The following is a 17575-nucleotide window of genomic DNA, read 5'->3' as shown; positions in this document are numbered from 1 at the left end:
TTACCCAAAGTAGGTGGGGGCAGAGACTTTCAAGTTTTGTTTTGTTTTTCCAGAGGGTAGGTCTTACCAATGATCTGGATGATTTCTGCGAGCAGTACTCCATCTGCAATGTCTTGCTGCAAATCCTTGATCAGCCGCTTGTGGCCCGATTTTGCTAGGTAGTGGTTGGCCCAGTCTGTGTAAATCTGTTGAACAGAGAGAGGGAAGAAGTGAGATGAGATGAGGGAAAAGAGAGGCAATAAAAATGCTCAAGACAAATGTTGGATACAGAGGGATGTTATTCTGGATCACATTCCAGCTTAAGAAGTCATAGCTCAAAAGGAAATAGTTGTAAAATAACTTTTAAGTTCACTCTGTTTCAAAACCAGGGACTAGTCACTTGTGACAGAGCAAAACTCCCTTCCTGGATGACTACTGAGGAAGCTCCTGTTCGCAAATCAGTTTCAGTTTGTACTCTCTTGCCTCTGGTTCCATCACACTGAAAATAATCCTGTCTGTCCTTATAAAAGAGAGCCACCTGGATTGACTTACACAGGAATCTCACTATAAAAACGTGTGTTTCTCTGAGCAGACTTTATTAAATCTGTCATGTGAGATACTACATGTGATAATATTTTGGCATCATTTTATGAAATAATTGCAGATGCCTAAGCTGTTTTATTTGAATTGTCAAATCCCATTTCAGCTTCTCGTAATGTGTTTTTATAAGAGAATAGAGGAAGTTTAAAAAGCAGCTATTATATAGAAATTGTAATTAATATAGAATTGAGGTACAGATTATGAACTCTAAGCTTGGCTATCTATATAAAGAAGAAGTGTCTCTCCAATAACAGATTATGATAGAGGAAAAAATTGAAACTGTTCAAAAACTTCACAAAAATAATAAAATGTTACTAATCTTTCAAATGTTATAGGCACTTACTGATGTAATATAATCTAATTATAGGGATAAAACTTCAGTTTCATGAGAGACTCACATGGACATATTAGTACACTTACAAGGCAGACCATAACATGATGTGATAGAAGAATGAAAACTTGAAGTAAGAATACAAAAGGACAAATAACCGAGAAATATAAAAATGTGTTATGGAAGAAGCACTGGAAGTAGAACTGGAAACATAAAAGAACCTGAAGAGGGGAAGTGAAGGGAAGGGCTTTCCCCCAGAGGGTACAAGACACAGAGAGGCACAGGAGCCAAGGAATCAAGCGCACAGCTGAAAATCACGTAATTAAGGCAGGATGCCTGAAATTAGGACAAATCAGACTGGAAAGGTAAGTTGTGCCTTGTGGTCACGAGCACTGAGACCCAGGCAAACTGCAAAAAAAGAAAAAAAAATTTCTCACAAAATTAATACACGTTTTTATAAAAATAAAATAAAACAGAAGTGTAAAAACTGGACCAAAAAAAGTTTCCCACAACTTGCAACCCCACCCACTTTTGAATAACTTGATATGAATAGTTCTAGAATTTTTTCTCCACCCACACACTTCACCACATGACTTCATATTACACATCATATACACACACTCATGACAGAATGCGTAACCAAATGTAGCTCAGTTTTACCTACCACTCTGCATTTTCAGGTTTTCATGTAACAATATTTTAATAATACTTCTAAAACCTTTTTACAAAAATTTATCACTATTTTTGATGTTATGTTATACATAGTATCAATCCCCCCTAACAAAAGATACTTACTGTGTTTAAAAATATTTCTATTGCTTCTAAATTTGTAAGAGACATCTTATAAATGTGTCTTGGCATATACCTATACTGGTATTTTTTACAGGACCAAAATCTAAAAATGGGGCTGCCAAGTGCTTTATAATGGATCCTAGGTATAAACATTTCAAAATATAACACAAAAGAAAATGTGTGTTTATTTTAGAAAATATAAGGTGGCATCTTAATGCATATGTACTGGTAGAATGTGTTCTGAAAGATATCAGTAATTTGAGGTATATCCTACTGTGTAAGAAAAACATATATAATGGCAACACTACATCTTCTTTCTTCACATTCATTATCTTCTTTATACTGAAGATCATTAGAGTGTAAGAAAAATCACTTGCACAACTGTCTCCTTAATTAGAAAACAAGCACAATTTCTAGATTGACATTTTTATTTGTTGATCATCTTCCCCAATTAAGATTTTATTCTACTTGTGTTATGGCAAAATTTTAATTTTATAAGATTACACTGTTCATAATCTTAAAAAATTGAGCGCTTTCCCTTCACCTACACATCAATCAAACAATAGCATTAATCACTTGGTGTCTAGTAGAAACTTCAGTGTGAGCCAGACTTTATTTGTGCCTATGCCCGAGGCAGCGAGTTATTTATAAGGACCAGTTAACTGACTCTAAAGGATCCACAATGATGAAGAATATGAGTTCTGGACTCAAGCAGATATAGCTTGGAGGCCCAGCAGACTATTTGCTTCCCCCTGGGACCTTGAACAAATTACTTATATTTTCTAAACCTGATTCCTTATCTGCAAACTAAGGATGATATAATACTTAGAGTATTATGTCAGGACTAATAAGATTGAACTTGTAAAGGACCTGTCACAGAGCTGATCCTGAAAAAAAGGCCTACTATTATTATTTTATGGCATCTAAATGTTATTTGCTATGGTGGCTTTCCAATAAATATTTGTTGACGTTATCATTGCTCAAAGGTTAAAAAATGTGGAAGTACTGGCAGTCGAAGACTGGAGAAACCGTATTCCTTGCTTTCTTACACTCGTCACATCTCTGACTCCTGCTGTCTAATTCACTGAGGCCACAGATCTGTCCCCCATCCAAACCCTGAGGAATGTGTCCAATTTTGAGGCTGCAATGTTCTCATCCAGACCTGCAGTGAATGCCTCCATCATTACACCACCTCCAACAAAGCTCATACTGCATGGATTTTTTTTGTATGAAGGCATTAAATTACAGAAATTATGCTTATTTAATATTTATTCAAATATATATAAAATGGAATGCATTAAAAGTAAAAACAATAATACTTTTATGCTCCGAATGCATGCTAACAGTGCCTTATCCTCTATCCAAAGCCCTCTAGGACGTAGGTGAGAAAACAGATGGGAAGTCAGCTGGTTGGCTTCAAGACCTTGTTGAGAAAGCCTCTGACTGAGCTCAAGAAACATTTTTTCACTTGGTCCAGGATTTCTTCTAGAGGAATCCCAAGCCCAAGTGCTTTGACTTGTCCAGCATCTCCAACATGTGAAACTTTGCTCAGACAATAACTCTGACTTAGCGGCAATCAGAAAAATATATTCAGACTAAATAAATGAACTTGAAAATTAGTTCCTGTGTATTTTACTTAGTCCTTCTAATAGACATGTGTAGAGGATACTTGATTCAAATAAATCAGTGTTTTCCAAAGGGTTATAATATAGATGATGAAATATAAAACAATTACCTAGAAACTTCTATACATTTTAAATATTAAATATAAGCTTATAGTTTCTTATCTTTAATAAATAAAAACTTAAATTTAAAAAAGTTGAAATAGGAAGTGTGTCTTTAAGAAGACAATCTTCAAGCAAAGGACACGTGATATATAAATGTGTTTGCTGCTGCTGCTGCTGCTAAGTCGCGTCAGTCGTGTCCGACTCTGTGCAACCCCATAGACGGCAACCCACCAGACTCCCCCGTCCCTGGGATTCTCCAGGCAAGAACAATGGAGTGGGTTGCCATTTCCTTCTCCAATACATGAAAGTGAAAAGGGAAAGTGAAGTCGCTCAGTCGTGTCTGACTCTTCTCGACCCCATGGACTGTAGCCCACCAGGCTCCTCCGTCCATGGGATTTTCCAGGCAAGAGTACTGGAGTGGGGTGCCATTGCCTTCTCCAATAAATGTGTTTAAAAATCATCAATAAACTTACTGTAATAATCTGATGAGAGAAGATACTAACAACCTTGTCAACCATCATTAAAATCTGTTGTTCAAATAAATACAGAATTTATTTGAACAGAATGGTGAAATCATGACCAGATTTTGGATCTGAGCTCCAAAGTTGCCCTTGGTTAATTTCCACTAAAATAATCACATTATTTAACCTTTTAACCTCAGTTGAATGAGTAAAATGTGTGGTAACATATTTTGTAGGATTATACTACAAATTAGAGGGTTAGTTTGTGTGTGTGTGAAGAAACCAATATAATTGAAAATAACATCAAATCACTCATAAATCAATATTTTGTATTTTCTATAGCAGGATCACTGAGTATTTAAGTCATCAAGGTTCTGACCAAAACTTTAAATAGCATTTACCTTTAAGCATCTTAAGCCAACTTTGCTCAACCATTTTAACTGCAATGTTATGAATATAAATGTCATCTCATGTAGTAATTATATTTCAGTTAATTCAGAAGAATTAATGAGATTACACTTACCAAAGTGCTACTTAGAAACTCTAGCACATTTGTATGTCTAATTATTCATTCACAGTAAGTTAAAATAATAGAATTAAATGCACCATGGCATATTTTATGCTTTGTATTTATCAGCATGTGTTTTAGGGCCTGTATGCAACAGCAGGTATTCTTTAAGGAACAATCTACAGGGCTGAAATTTCTGCTCTGCCATTTAATATCCATGTGGATACTGACTGAACATTTACTTTCTCTCAGTATCAGATTTTTCTCACCTATAAAATGGTAATAATAGTATTATCTACTAATGGAATTATTGTGAGGATTGAATAAATTTATACTCTTGGAACATGGCCTTTCACTTACTGAATATGTATTAAATATCAAATAGTGTTAGTAGTTCATATTTCAATATAAAATACATTTATGTTAATTGTGATTAGTTTATTAACATAAATCATCAGTATCACTGTCAAATCCTTAAATATTAGCTGTCTACCCAAATGTAGATAACCTAACTAATGAAGGAAAATTGCTGCAAGTTATAATAATCTCTTAAGTATTGATCCTATAATTTTTCTTTTACAGTGTTCTCTTCAGCAGCACATTCACTAAAATATTTCTTTTACAATGCTTGTTTTTAAATTATAAAACAATAGGGTCAGAGAGAAGGCAATATTTCTGATTTCAAGCCATACCATAAAGCTATGGTCATCAAAAGAATATGATAGGGGCACAAAAACCAATAAATAGACCAATGGAACAAAACTGAAAACCCAAAAATAACCCAAGCATATACAGTCGAGTAACATTTGACAAAAGGGCTAAGAACACTCAATGGAGAAAAGGCAGTTAGTTCAGTAAATGGTGCTGAGATAATTAGATACTCACACGTGAAAGAATGAAACCACACCCATGTCTTACGCCACTTTACAAAAATTAACTCAAAATGGACTAAGCCTTGAAACCATGAAACTCCTAGAAATAAACACAGGAATCAATTCTTTGACATGGGTCTTGGGAATGAATTTTTGAATATGACATGTAAGGCTCAAAAAATAAAATTAAAAAAAGAACAAATGGGACTGTACCAAACTAAAAAGCTTTGACACAGCAAAATAAACTATCAATAAAGCGAAAAGACTACCCATAAAATGGGAAAAATATTTGCAAACTACTCATGCGATGATGGAATTAATATCTAAAATACGTTTTTAAGAATCATAAAACACAAAAGGAAAAAATACAAATAATCCAATTAAAAATAGGCAAAAGATCTGAATAGACATTTCTCTAAAGAAAATATACAGAAGGCCAACAGGTATGAGGAAAGATGTTCAGTATCACCAATCATTAGGGAAATGCAAATTAAAACCAAAATGTGATACTACCTCATGCCTGTTAGAATGGCTGTTATCAAAAAGATGAGATAAGAAATGCCGGTGTGAATATGGAGAAAAGGCTTCCTCCTCCCTGCTTTTTTCTTTTTACTCTATGTGAGCAGATGGATGTTACTGAACCTACTGTAATAATAATTTCACAGTGTATGTAAACCAAAGGCTTCCCAGGCAGTGCTAGTGGTAAAGAACTCGCTTGCCAGTGCAGGAGACGTGGGTTCCATCCTTGGGTTGGGACGATACCGTGGAGGAGCAGGAGATGGCAACCCACCCAGTATTCTTGTGTGGAGAATCCCATGGACAGAGGAGCCTGGAAGGCTAGTCCACAGAGTCACACAGAGTCGGACATGACTGTAGCTACTTAGCACACACACTAGCATATATAACCGAACTGTCAGGCTGTATGCCTTAGACTTACAGAGTGATATATATCAATTATTTCTCAACAAAACTGCAAATGGATAAATAAATATGGCAAAACACACAAAACAAACAAAAATAGAAGACAATACACAGATATCACATTGCTTTGGTTCTGTTCCAGTAAAACAACATCACAGGTTCTACTTTGATTCTCCATGGAGTCTTAAACTTTTGCTCATGATGACTTCTTTTTAACTACTGACAACATAATGTACTGCTGTTGTGTATCAGCAATCTATTCCTGAATTTTTTAACCATAATTTCAGAATTTGATGAGTGTATTTTAAGTAACCTGACAGTTAAATAAAATTATTATGACTTTTTATTATTGCATATACTGCACATGTGTCCGTGAGAGACAATAATTTATTTATAATGAGTGCTAAATGATCAAAAGAATGTAGACAAGTAGGTTGGGAAACACAGACTCTTTAGTCAAGAATCTATTTTAATAGAAATACACTAACCTATAACCTAAAGTTCTGAATATTCATTGGAAGGACTGATGCTGAAGCTGAAACTCCAATACTTTGGTCACCTGATGTGAAGAACTGACTCCCTGGAAAAGACCCTGATGCTGGGAAAGATCAAAGGCAGGAGGAGAAGGGGACAACTGAGAGTGAGATGGTTTGATGGCATCACCGACTAAATGGATGTGAGTTTGAGTAAACTCCAGGAATTGGTGATGGGCAGGGAAGCCTGGCACGCTGCAGTCCATGGGGTCACAAAGAGTCAGTCACAACTGAGTGACTGAACTGATAACTTAATTAGAAAATATTATAAGTGAAGTCTGATAATTTTTAAATATTAGTTGAGCCAGTTTTAACCCTGCATTTACTTATACCATTAGTGTCACCCAACATTCAAGGAGTCGTGACATTCTCATAAGCACTACTCTCCAGTGTCTTCAAATCACTGCCTTTCAGAAGGCAAATAGGCTCCTCTAAATCCACAGCAGATAGAAATCATTTTGAAACCCAAGAATTTCCATGGCAATAAGAGGCTTCTGCATTATGTAAATCAGCAAAGTACCCAGCACATAAAAGATAAGCCATAAACGGTGGACTAGGGAAGTATTTTTCCCAGAAAGAGAACTGGTGCTGGCAAGACAAGTGGAAGAAAGGAAAGGTGCTAAGATGTGGCCTAATAGGCCGCTTGTCTGGGTAGAATTTCACAGTCACATGTGGACCCAAGAAGGACTCACAAAGCATAACATGTACCACAAGTCTGTGGGACAGCATCTGCTTTTTTATTTTTGCTTTTTGCCAATTCCTGAAAACAACATGGAATTGTCTAAGGGAAAGCCACTTATCCTAGAGAGTATTTGAAATCAGGACAGGAAGAATGCTGAGAACTGCCACGTGAAAGGACAAAAAGTAAGAAAGATCTGATCACAGGTTATGATCAGTCCAGTCTGACAGGCGTCATAAGTTCCACCATCACCAGGCAGCAGCACGGAGGGGCACTGGTGGCCCAGAAGATGTGGCATCACAGAGCCATGGGGACAAGTAACACTGGGCACCAGCCCTCCCCAGACCACCCTTCAGAAAGAAATGTGCACAGGGAAGGAGAAGACTCGGGAAATGACTGGGCCTTTTCTGGTAATACTGGGCTTTAAACTGGAAGTAACTTTGATTCGGGAAAAATCAATTTTCTCCTGCTGAATAGGAATAGAGACTTAAAAGCTATAATTTTATACACCTCAATATATGACTCAAAAATCTCTGAACAATAGGCAAACTTGGACAAAAGGATTAGAAAAATTACTAAGGATTTAAGATATAAAACATGCTATTTTTAGTCCGCTTGGAATTTTATCCCAGTCTGGATCTTCAGTTGTTATCACAGAACTCATAAGACCAATGATCCATGGAGGTCAATGTCATGGCTCTTGCAGACCTTCTAGAAATCTCAATGCTGAGGGTTATGAGTGAGTGTGCCTGCTCAGTCATGTCCGGCTCTTTGTGACCCCAAGGACTCTAGCCCACCATGCTTCTCTGTCAATGGGATTTTCCAGCCAAGAATATTGGAGTGGGTTGCCATTTCCCTCTCCAAAAGATCTTCCTGACCCAGGGACTGAACCCACATTTCTTGCGTCTCTACATTGGAAGGCAGATTCTTTACCACTGCACCATCTTGGAAGTCCCAAAGAGATACTATTATAAAATGAACACATGCCTCTTGATGAGAGTGAAAGTGGAAAGTGAAAAAGTTGGCGTAAAGCTCAACATTCAGAAAACGAAGATCATGGCATCCAGTCCCATCACTTCATGGGAAATAGATGGGGAAACAGTGAAAACAGTGTCAGACTTTATTTTTGGGGGCTCCAAAATCACTGCAGATGGTGACTGCAGCCATGAAATTAAAAGACGCTTACTCCTTGGAAGGAAAGTTATGACCAACCTAGATAGCATATCGAAAAGCAGAGACATTACTTTGCCAACAAAGGTCCGGCTAGTCAAGGCTATGGTTTTCCCAGTGGTCATGTATGGATGTGAGAGTTGGACTGTGAAGAAGGCTGAGCGCAGAAGAATTGATGCTTTTGAACTGTGGTGTTGGAGAAGACTCTTGAGAGTCCCTTGGACTGCAAGGAGATCCAACCAGTCCATTCTAAAGGAGATCAGCCCTGGGATTTCTTTGGAAGGAATGATGCTAAAGCTGAAGCTCCAGCACTTTGGCCACCTCATGTGAAGAGTTGACTCATTGGAAAAGACTCTGATGCTGGGAGGGATTTGGGGGCAGGAGGAAGAGGGGACGACAGAGGATGAGATGGCTGGATGGCATCACCGACTCGATGGATGTGAGTTTGAGTGAACTCCAGGAGATGGTGATGGACAGGGAGGCTTGGCGTGCTGGGATTCATGGGGTTGCAAAGAGTCGGACACAACTGAGCGACTGAACTGAACTGAACTGAACTGAAGTGAATTTTGCTTATAGAATTAGCAAAGACTTAAACATGATAATATTTAGTGCTGGCAAGAGTGTGACAGGGCATTCTTATAAAGTTCCAGATGAATGTAAGTTGACCAACTTTTCTGAAAAGCTACCTCCCAGATTCAGAAGTAGTGCCTCTCAGCATTTTTGAGGGGGAACTTCCTTGCCACTGTATTTCTTTGATGAGCTAACTGTGTATTTGCCCATTTTTTCTTTGGAGAAAGCAATGGCACCCCACTCCAGTACTCTTGCCTGGAAAATCCCATGGATGGAGGAGCCTGGTGGGCTATAGTCCATGGGGTCGCTAAGAGTCAGATACGACTGAGCGACTTCACTTTCCCTTTTCACTTTCATGCATTGGAGAAGGAAATGGCAATCCACTCCAGTATTCTTGCCTGGAGAATCCCAGGGATAGAGGAGCCTGTTGGGCTGCCGTCTATGGGGTCGCACAGAGTCGGACACGACTGACACGACAGCAGCAGCAGCAGCAGCAGCCATTTTTTCTTAGGGTGGTCACTTTTTTAATCACTGATATGTAAGCCCTTGTATGACTGATTATTTAATTAGTTTTCCCTACTAGAGTGACTTATTTAGTTTTGTTGACCTTATGTCCAAAGTGCCTACTGTATGTCTATTCCCTGGCATACAGTAGTCACTCAGTAAAAACTTGTTGAATAAATTAGTGAGTTGAATAGCATTACTTAATAAAAAATTGTTGAAGCACTTAAAAAATGAATATTAATGAATAAACAACCCAGCAAATCAGAAGAAGGTCTTTGAAAGCAGGTGAATTCTAAAGTAAGCATAAAATAAATTCCAATAATTTCCTTTTACTGTTTTTTCTTTCTCACATCCAGTCTCTAATCCAGTTCTGTTAACTCGATCTTCTTCGTGCCTCTGAGCCTTCAGCTCCATTGCTGATGTAATTGTTCTGGTTTCACTTCTCATCATCTCTCAGACGAATTACTTTAAAAGTCCTAGGAATTGTTTCTAAGTTAGGCAGGCTATGTACTAAACTATTCTAAATACTATAGACAGGAACTGCTTTAAAGTGCTAAATTATTAAATTATTAGGTAATTTACCTTCCTACCTAAGAATTATAGGATAGCTCCCACTTGATTTGAGAAGAAAAGTTTCCTTCTAAAGCCAATTTACTCCAGTTTTTAAAAGCAACTTTGGTCAAAGAAAAATGGCAAAAAAGAAAAGATAAAAAAGAAGGCCAAAACTATGAAGGTTCTAGAAGAATGATGGAAGATTGAGGAATGCCATTCAAAAGGATGAGCTTTGACAAGCATAGAGAAGGGAAAAGCACATGCCATATATATGATGAAAGATAGTGAAACATAGTAAGAGGCAGGGGTGTATTTCATATTCTGAATTCTGAATCCATTTGTTCAGAATAATTCCCTTTGTTCAGAGCATGGGGAAGAGGCATATTGAAAAGCTAGAGAAAAGATAACAGGAATCAGATAAGGGTCCTGTGCAAAGAAGGCTATGTCAATACATTAGGTGAAAGCTTATTCTTATGTAGGACACATTAAAACTGACAGACATGACTGTATTTCTAAACTCTAGCTCTGGTACAGCTATGGAGGATCATTTGGAACAGAGAAAAACAATAAAGGGAGATTACTTAAGAGGATTTCACATGCTAGCAAGGTAATACTCAAAATCCTTCAAGCCAGGTTTCAACAGTATGTGAACTGAGAACTTCCAGATGTACAAACTGTATTTAGAAAAGGCAGAGGAACCAGAGATCAAATTGCCAACATCCCTCTGATCACAGAAAAAGCAAGGGAATTCCAGAAAAAAAAAATATCTGCTTCATTGACTATGCTAAATCCTTTCACAGTGGGGATCACAACAAACTGTGTAAATTACATAGAGATGGGAATACCAGACCACCTTACCTACCTCCTGAGAAATGTATGCAGGTCAAGAAGCAACAGAACTGAACATGGAACAACGGACTGGTTCCAAATTGGGAAAGGAGTATGTCAAGGCTGTATATTGTTACCACGCCTATCTAACTTATATGCAGAGCACGTTATGAGAAATGCCAGGCTGGATGAAGCACAAGCTGGAATCAAGATTGCTGGGAGAAATATCAACAACCTCAGATAGGCAGATTATACCACTCTAATGGCACAAAAGGAAGAGAAACTAAAGAGCCTCTTATTGAGGGTGCAAGAGAAGAGTGAAAAAGCTGGCTTAAAACTCAACATTCATAAAACTAAAACCATAGCTTCCATTCCCATCACTACATTGCAAATAGATGGGGAGACAGTGAGAGACTTTATTTTCTTGGGCTCTAAAATCACTGCGGACAGTGAGTGCAGGCATGAAATTCAAAGACATTTGCTCCTTGGAAGAAAAGCTATGACAAACCTAGATAGCATATTAAAAACCAGGGACATCACTTTGCTGACAAAAGTCCATACAGTCAAAGCTATGCTTTTTCCAGTAGTCATGTACATATGTAGAGTTGGACCATAAAGAAGGCTGAGCACCGAAGAACTGATGCTTTCAAACTGTAGGGCTGGAGAAGACTCTTGAGTGTCCCTTGGACAGCAAAGAGATCAGACCAGTCAATCCTAAAAGAAGTCAACCTTGAATATTCATTGGAAGGACTGATGCTGAAGCTGAAACTCCATTACTCTGGGCACCTGATGTGAAGAACGGACTCCTTGGAAAAGACCCTAATGCTGGAAAGATTGAGTGCGAGACAAGAAGGCGGTGACAGAGGATGAGATGGTTGGATGGCATCACCGACTCAACACACATGAGTTTGTGCAAACTCAGAGAGACAGTGAAGGACAAGGGAAGCCTGGAGTGTGTGTACAGTCTAATGGGTCACAAAGAGCTGGACACGACTTAGCAACTGAACAGTAAGTTAAGATGTAAGACTCTTCTTTCTCAAAGTGAAATAAATACTTCACCACCCTGGTATTTTCTAGAAACTCTACCTTAAAAGAGCAAGAGCAGAAACCAAAAACTCTAACTCCATGACTATATAATACCTGAACATGGAAAGCAGATGAAAGAGTGATACATGACTTAGCAAAGAGAAGTAAAGAAACATCAAACCCACAGGATCTGCAGAGGGAGATACCAAAGCAATACAAGGAAGTTTTCCCATAGAACCCCAGAAGAGCTCAGAAAGTGTGGGCAACAGACCAAATGGAAGATGGGAGGAACCAGAGACAAGACCATACCATTCAAAGCCTGGAAATACAGACCAGAGAAATTCCAGACTGAGAGTTATGAGTCAGGCTGGAGGGTGGAAGCATAAGAATGAAAATGAGAGATAAATATTATGCATCATGAAGTTGAGACTCCAGCAACTGTCTTCCTCTGTTGGCGTTCTTTCTCCTTCAGAAATGCAGGAGTATATTTTCCCCATCCTCATTCCAGCCTCATTCCAGAACTGTAATGTCTTTCTCTGACAACAGTAGTTATCTCTAAGACCAAAGACAGCAAAATTTAAGATACCCAGTGAATCAACCAGCTGGCTAGTGGGGGACCTATAATTAATCCCAGAAGACATTAAGAAATGTGTGGATGTGTGAATTCAGCTTTATAGTATCTCACACTTGGTGCACACAGAGTTGAAGCTTACAATACATTTGATAAAACTCTCTAAAATAAAATACAGACATCAGATGGGCAGATAAAAGAGTCAGAATAAAATACTGTAAAAGACAGGAGTAGACTAAAACTTCAAGGAAGTTATAATATTGGTGTCTACCACTTAGTAGACACCCAAAAGAGTCTGGGTTTCCGTCTTTTGAGCCATCTGTATGCAATCCATATAGATGATATATACATGATGTTTTCATTTTTATATCTTAAGAAAACATAAATATTTCTTAATTGTTTAAAATATCTGATTTTTTGGCTGCAAAGAAGAAAATGCTTTAATGATGATTAGTACACTTCTGGTACATGTCACATATATTACTAATAATATATTCCATGTGAAGGGATTACCAGTCTTAAATAAACATGATTAAAATTCATACACATGCTAAAATATCACTTTCCATTATTATTGCACTTAGTGTTTCAAGTTCTTGGAGAGTTATTTCTTATATGAGACTACAGTACACCAAGACCACCTACTGTCTTTTATTTTGAGCATAAGCCGGATGAACCAAATCATCATCAATATTCTCAAATCTCACGCTTGCAACCCTCTGGATCCCAGTGACATGTTTTTGGTATGAAGCTGTCAAATGCACCCCCTGACTAAGAAAAGTCTTAGTCTTGACTAAGACTTAGTCAAGGGGTGCATTTTACTGAATTTACTGAAACAAATTATATTGACCTATTCATTTACAACTGGGTTCATCTGCTTAACTTTATACCACAAATTATTAGCTTGGAATCGAATTACCTCTCCCTATAGGCGTACCTCCAAGATATTGTGGGTTCCATTCTAGATTACATCAGTAAAGCAAGTGTCTCAACAAAGCAGGTCAGAGGAATTTTGTTATCCAGTGCATATAAAAGCTATGTTTACACTATGCTGTAGTTTATTAAGTGCAATAGCCATTAAGTGGAAAAAATTTACATACCTTAAACTTTATTGCTAAAAATTCTATCTGAGCCTTCAGTGAGTCACAATCTTTTTCAACAATAACATTGAAAAAAAACCACTGATCACAGATTATCATAACAAATGTAGTAATAATGAAAGAGGCTAAAAGATTGCAAGAAATAACAAAATGTGACACAGAGACATGAAGTGAAAAAATACTACTGGGAAAGCTTGATGCAGGGTTGTTAGACACCTACAATTTATTAAAAAAACGATTATTGGTGAAGTGCAATAAAGTGAAACAACAAAACAAGACCTGCCTCATTGATACTGGGAAAAAGAGAATCTCAGATGGGCAGGAACAGACAGGATGTAATGCAAAAGGAAAACCTGGTGACATTGTAGCCACCCGGCTCCTTTGTCCAAATCATCATTTCCCACAATCTTGTGAAGGCTCCCTGGCATCCGTTTGAAGTCACGTGTCACTGATCCATTTCAGCACTGCAAATGCACTGATTGCTTTGGCTTTAGAGTCATACTTTCTCCTTCACTTAAGGTTTTAAGTGTGACCATCATCCTGGGCAATTTCCTCATGAGTGAGTAATCATTAAACACTGCCAGAAATTAAATATATAAATAAGAAGCATCTACCGGGTACAGAAGAACTATATAAAAAAGATCTTCATGACCCAGATAACCATGATGGTGAGATCACTCACCTAGAGCCAGACATCCTGGAATGAGAAGCCAAGTAGGCCTTAGGAAGCATCACTACGAATAAAGCTAGTGGAGGTGATGGAATTCCAGTTGAGCTATTCTAAAAGATGATGCTGTGAAAGTGCTGCACTCAATATGCCAGCTAATTTGGAAAACTCAGCAGTGGCCACAAGATGGGAAAATGTCAGTTTTGATTCCAATCCCAAAGAAAGGCAATGACAAAGAATGCTCAAACTACCACACAGTTGCACGTATCTCACACAGTAGCAAAGTAATGCTCAAAATTCTTCAAGCCAGGCTTCAACAGTACATTAACTGTGAACTTCCAGATGTTCAAGCTGGATTTAGAAAAGGCAGAGGAACCAGAGGTCAAATTGCCAACATCCATTGGATCATCGAAAATGCAATGGAGTTCCAGAAAAATATCTACTTCTGCTTTATTGACTACGCCAAACCCTTTGACCATGTGGATCACAAAAAAAATCTGTGGAAAATTCTTCACGAGATGGGAATACCAGACCACCTGATGCCTCCTGTGAAATCTGTATGCAGGTCAAAAAGCAACAGCTAGAACTGGACATGGAACAAAAGACTGGTTGGAAATTGGGAAAGGAGTATTCCAAGGCTGTATACTGTCATCCTGTTTATTTAACTTACATGCAGAGTATATCATGAGAAACGCTGGGCTGGAAGAGGCACAAGCTGGAATCAAGATTGCTGGGAGAAATATCAATAACTTCAGATATGCAGGTGACACCGTCCTCATGGCAGAAAGTGAAGAAGAACTAAAGAGTCTCTTGATGAAAGTGAAAGAGAAGAGTGAACAAGTTGGCTTAAAACTCAACATTCAGAAAACTAAGATCATGGCATCTGGTCACATCACTTCATGGCAAATAGATGGGGAAAAAATGGAAACAGTGACAGACTTTATTTTGGGGGGCTCCAAAATCACTGCAGATGGTGACTACAGCCATGAAATTAAAAGACACTTGCTCCTTGGAAGAAAACCTATGTCCAACCTAGATAGCATATTGAAAAGCAGAGACATTACTTTCCTGACAAAGGTCCGTCTAGTCAAAGCTATGGTTTTTTCCAGTAGTCATGTATGGATATGAGAGTTGGACTATAAAGAAGCCGAGAACTGAGGAATTGATGCTTTTGAATTGTGGTGTTGGAGAAGACTTTTTGAGAGTCCCTTGGACTGCAAGGAGATCCAACCAATCCATCCTAAAGGAAATCAGTCCTGCATATACAATGGAAGGGCTGTTGCTGAAGCTGAAACTTCAATACTTTGGCCACTTGATGTGAAGAATTGACTCACTGGAAAAGTTCTTGATGCTGAGAAAGATTCAAGGTGGGAGGAGAAGGGAATGACAGAGGATGAGATGGTTGGTTGGCATCACTGACTCAATGGACATGAGTTTAAGTAAGCTCTGGGAGTTGGTGATGGACAGGGAGGCCTGGCGTGCTGCAGTCCATGGGGTTGCAGAGTCCGATTCGACTGAGTGACTGAACTGAACTGAACTGAACTGACTCTGTTTTAAATTCACAGTGTTTTTTTATTTAATGATCTTTTCTTCCATAGAAAATATGACATCTTGTAAGTTTTTTTTTAAAAAAAGGAGTTGGATAGTATAATCATACAGTGTAATTCTGGTACTATTTTTTTTTTCACTTAATTTCAATTGTATTTCCAGAGTTACCAGCAGCATGACTAAAAAAAAGGGCTTTACAGTATTCTTTCTCCAAGATGTAGTATCTACTAATAATATTGTTGAGAGTAAGGCACTGTTTGTACATGTTAAATGGTTTCACTAATCAATCCTCAAAGCTCCCTAACAGGAAGATAATATTATCCCATTGCAGACATGAGGATCTTGAAACAGCTAGGTAAAGTATTTTCCCCAGGTCTCAAGAGTAAGGGTGCCAAATAATGCAGATATTCTGTCTCATAATCTGTACTCTTAGCCCACACAAAAGGAAATATCTCAGTTACGAGCTTTCCTAATTCCGGCCTCCTACAGTTATTTCCATTGCATGTGACATGCATCTCAAAATATGAGGAAAAATCTCCTTTATTTGACTGCTACAACATCTGGCATTTATAGAATGCTCTATGGGGAATCCTAACAGCTTGCAAAATTCTAATAACCCAGGTGGCAACATGAGCTAAAATCTGCATATTAGAACCAGTTAAGGGAACTTTTAGTTCCCATAGTTTTCTAGGGGAAAAAAAGCATTATACTTGAAATTCTCTTACCTTCTTTTTATCTCAGTCTAATAATTGATGCAATTTAAATTCAAGGTAAATATTAGCAACCAGCCTTCAAAGACCAAATAAAATGGCAGAAAAATATGTGTAAGAAAATCATATTAATGAAATACAAAATTAAAAGAGCATAAATCTCTATTAGTCTTAGCAAGTCACAGTTTCTAGGCTTCTGACCTGGATATTTCTCTTCATGTACCTATAATTATCAGTGAAGAATTGACGGATAGAAATATTAAACATAGCCCAGTAATTCTCGAAGTGCTATGATCCCTATGCCAACATTCTCAGGGTCATCTAGGAATTTGCTAGAAGTGAAAATTATCAGTTGTCACTGGAGAGCCACTAACTCACAACTCTGAAGGTAAAGCCTGTAATCTGTGTTTTAACAAACCCCTCAGGTGATTTTAATGTATGCTAACATTTGAGAACCACTGGCATAGAAAATGATGTACACAGATAAAAATGGTTTTATTTCTAATACTTTAAACCATGTTTTAATGTGAAGAGAATGTCATTTCTTTCTAAGTAAATTAAAAATAACAAAAGACTTATGGCTTATATGGTATTTTCCCTTAGCTCCTAAACTACTTCTGCTACCAAAACAACAATAACAACCACAAAAAGCTCACAATGAGCCCAGAAAATACTGACTGTAAATGCTCTTTGCAGACCATTCAATTCTATATTAAAATTTTTGCATTTTTAGTAATAAAGGTAGGCATCTATTTCAAAGTTTTTTTCAAGATTAAAAAAAATTATTTAGAAGAAAATGAACAAGAGGTGGTTTGTATTTACTTAGACTAAAAACATAAACTTGGAAGCTGAAAGAGACACTTCCTGCTGTGCTAAAAACCTGCAATGAAAAGTAATGGACATAAAAGTGCATCACCCCAGGGTCC

The 17575-nt window shown here is 37.7% G+C and overlaps 1 protein-coding gene across 7 annotated transcripts in view; it reads right to left on the bottom strand.

Moving 5' to 3' along the window:
- NAV3 (neuron navigator 3) overlaps positions 1–17575 on the bottom strand; it is an 893819-nt gene that overhangs the window by 274381 nt on the left and 601863 nt on the right. For all 7 annotated transcript variants that reach the window (XM_059886494.1, XM_059886491.1, XM_059886495.1 and 4 more), the window contains one exon: positions 68–185. In XM_059886494.1, the coding sequence (XP_059742477.1) occupies positions 68–185 (118 nt within the window). The remainder of the gene's footprint in view (positions 1–67; positions 186–17575) is intronic.

This window comes from Bos taurus, chromosome 5, assembly GCF_002263795.3.
Source record: "Bos taurus isolate L1 Dominette 01449 registration number 42190680 breed Hereford chromosome 5, ARS-UCD2.0, whole genome shotgun sequence".
NCBI lineage: Eukaryota > Metazoa > Chordata > Mammalia > Artiodactyla > Bovidae > Bos > Bos taurus.
The sequence above is the reverse complement of the archived record's forward strand: the minus strand, read 5'-3'. Positions and strand labels throughout refer to the sequence as shown.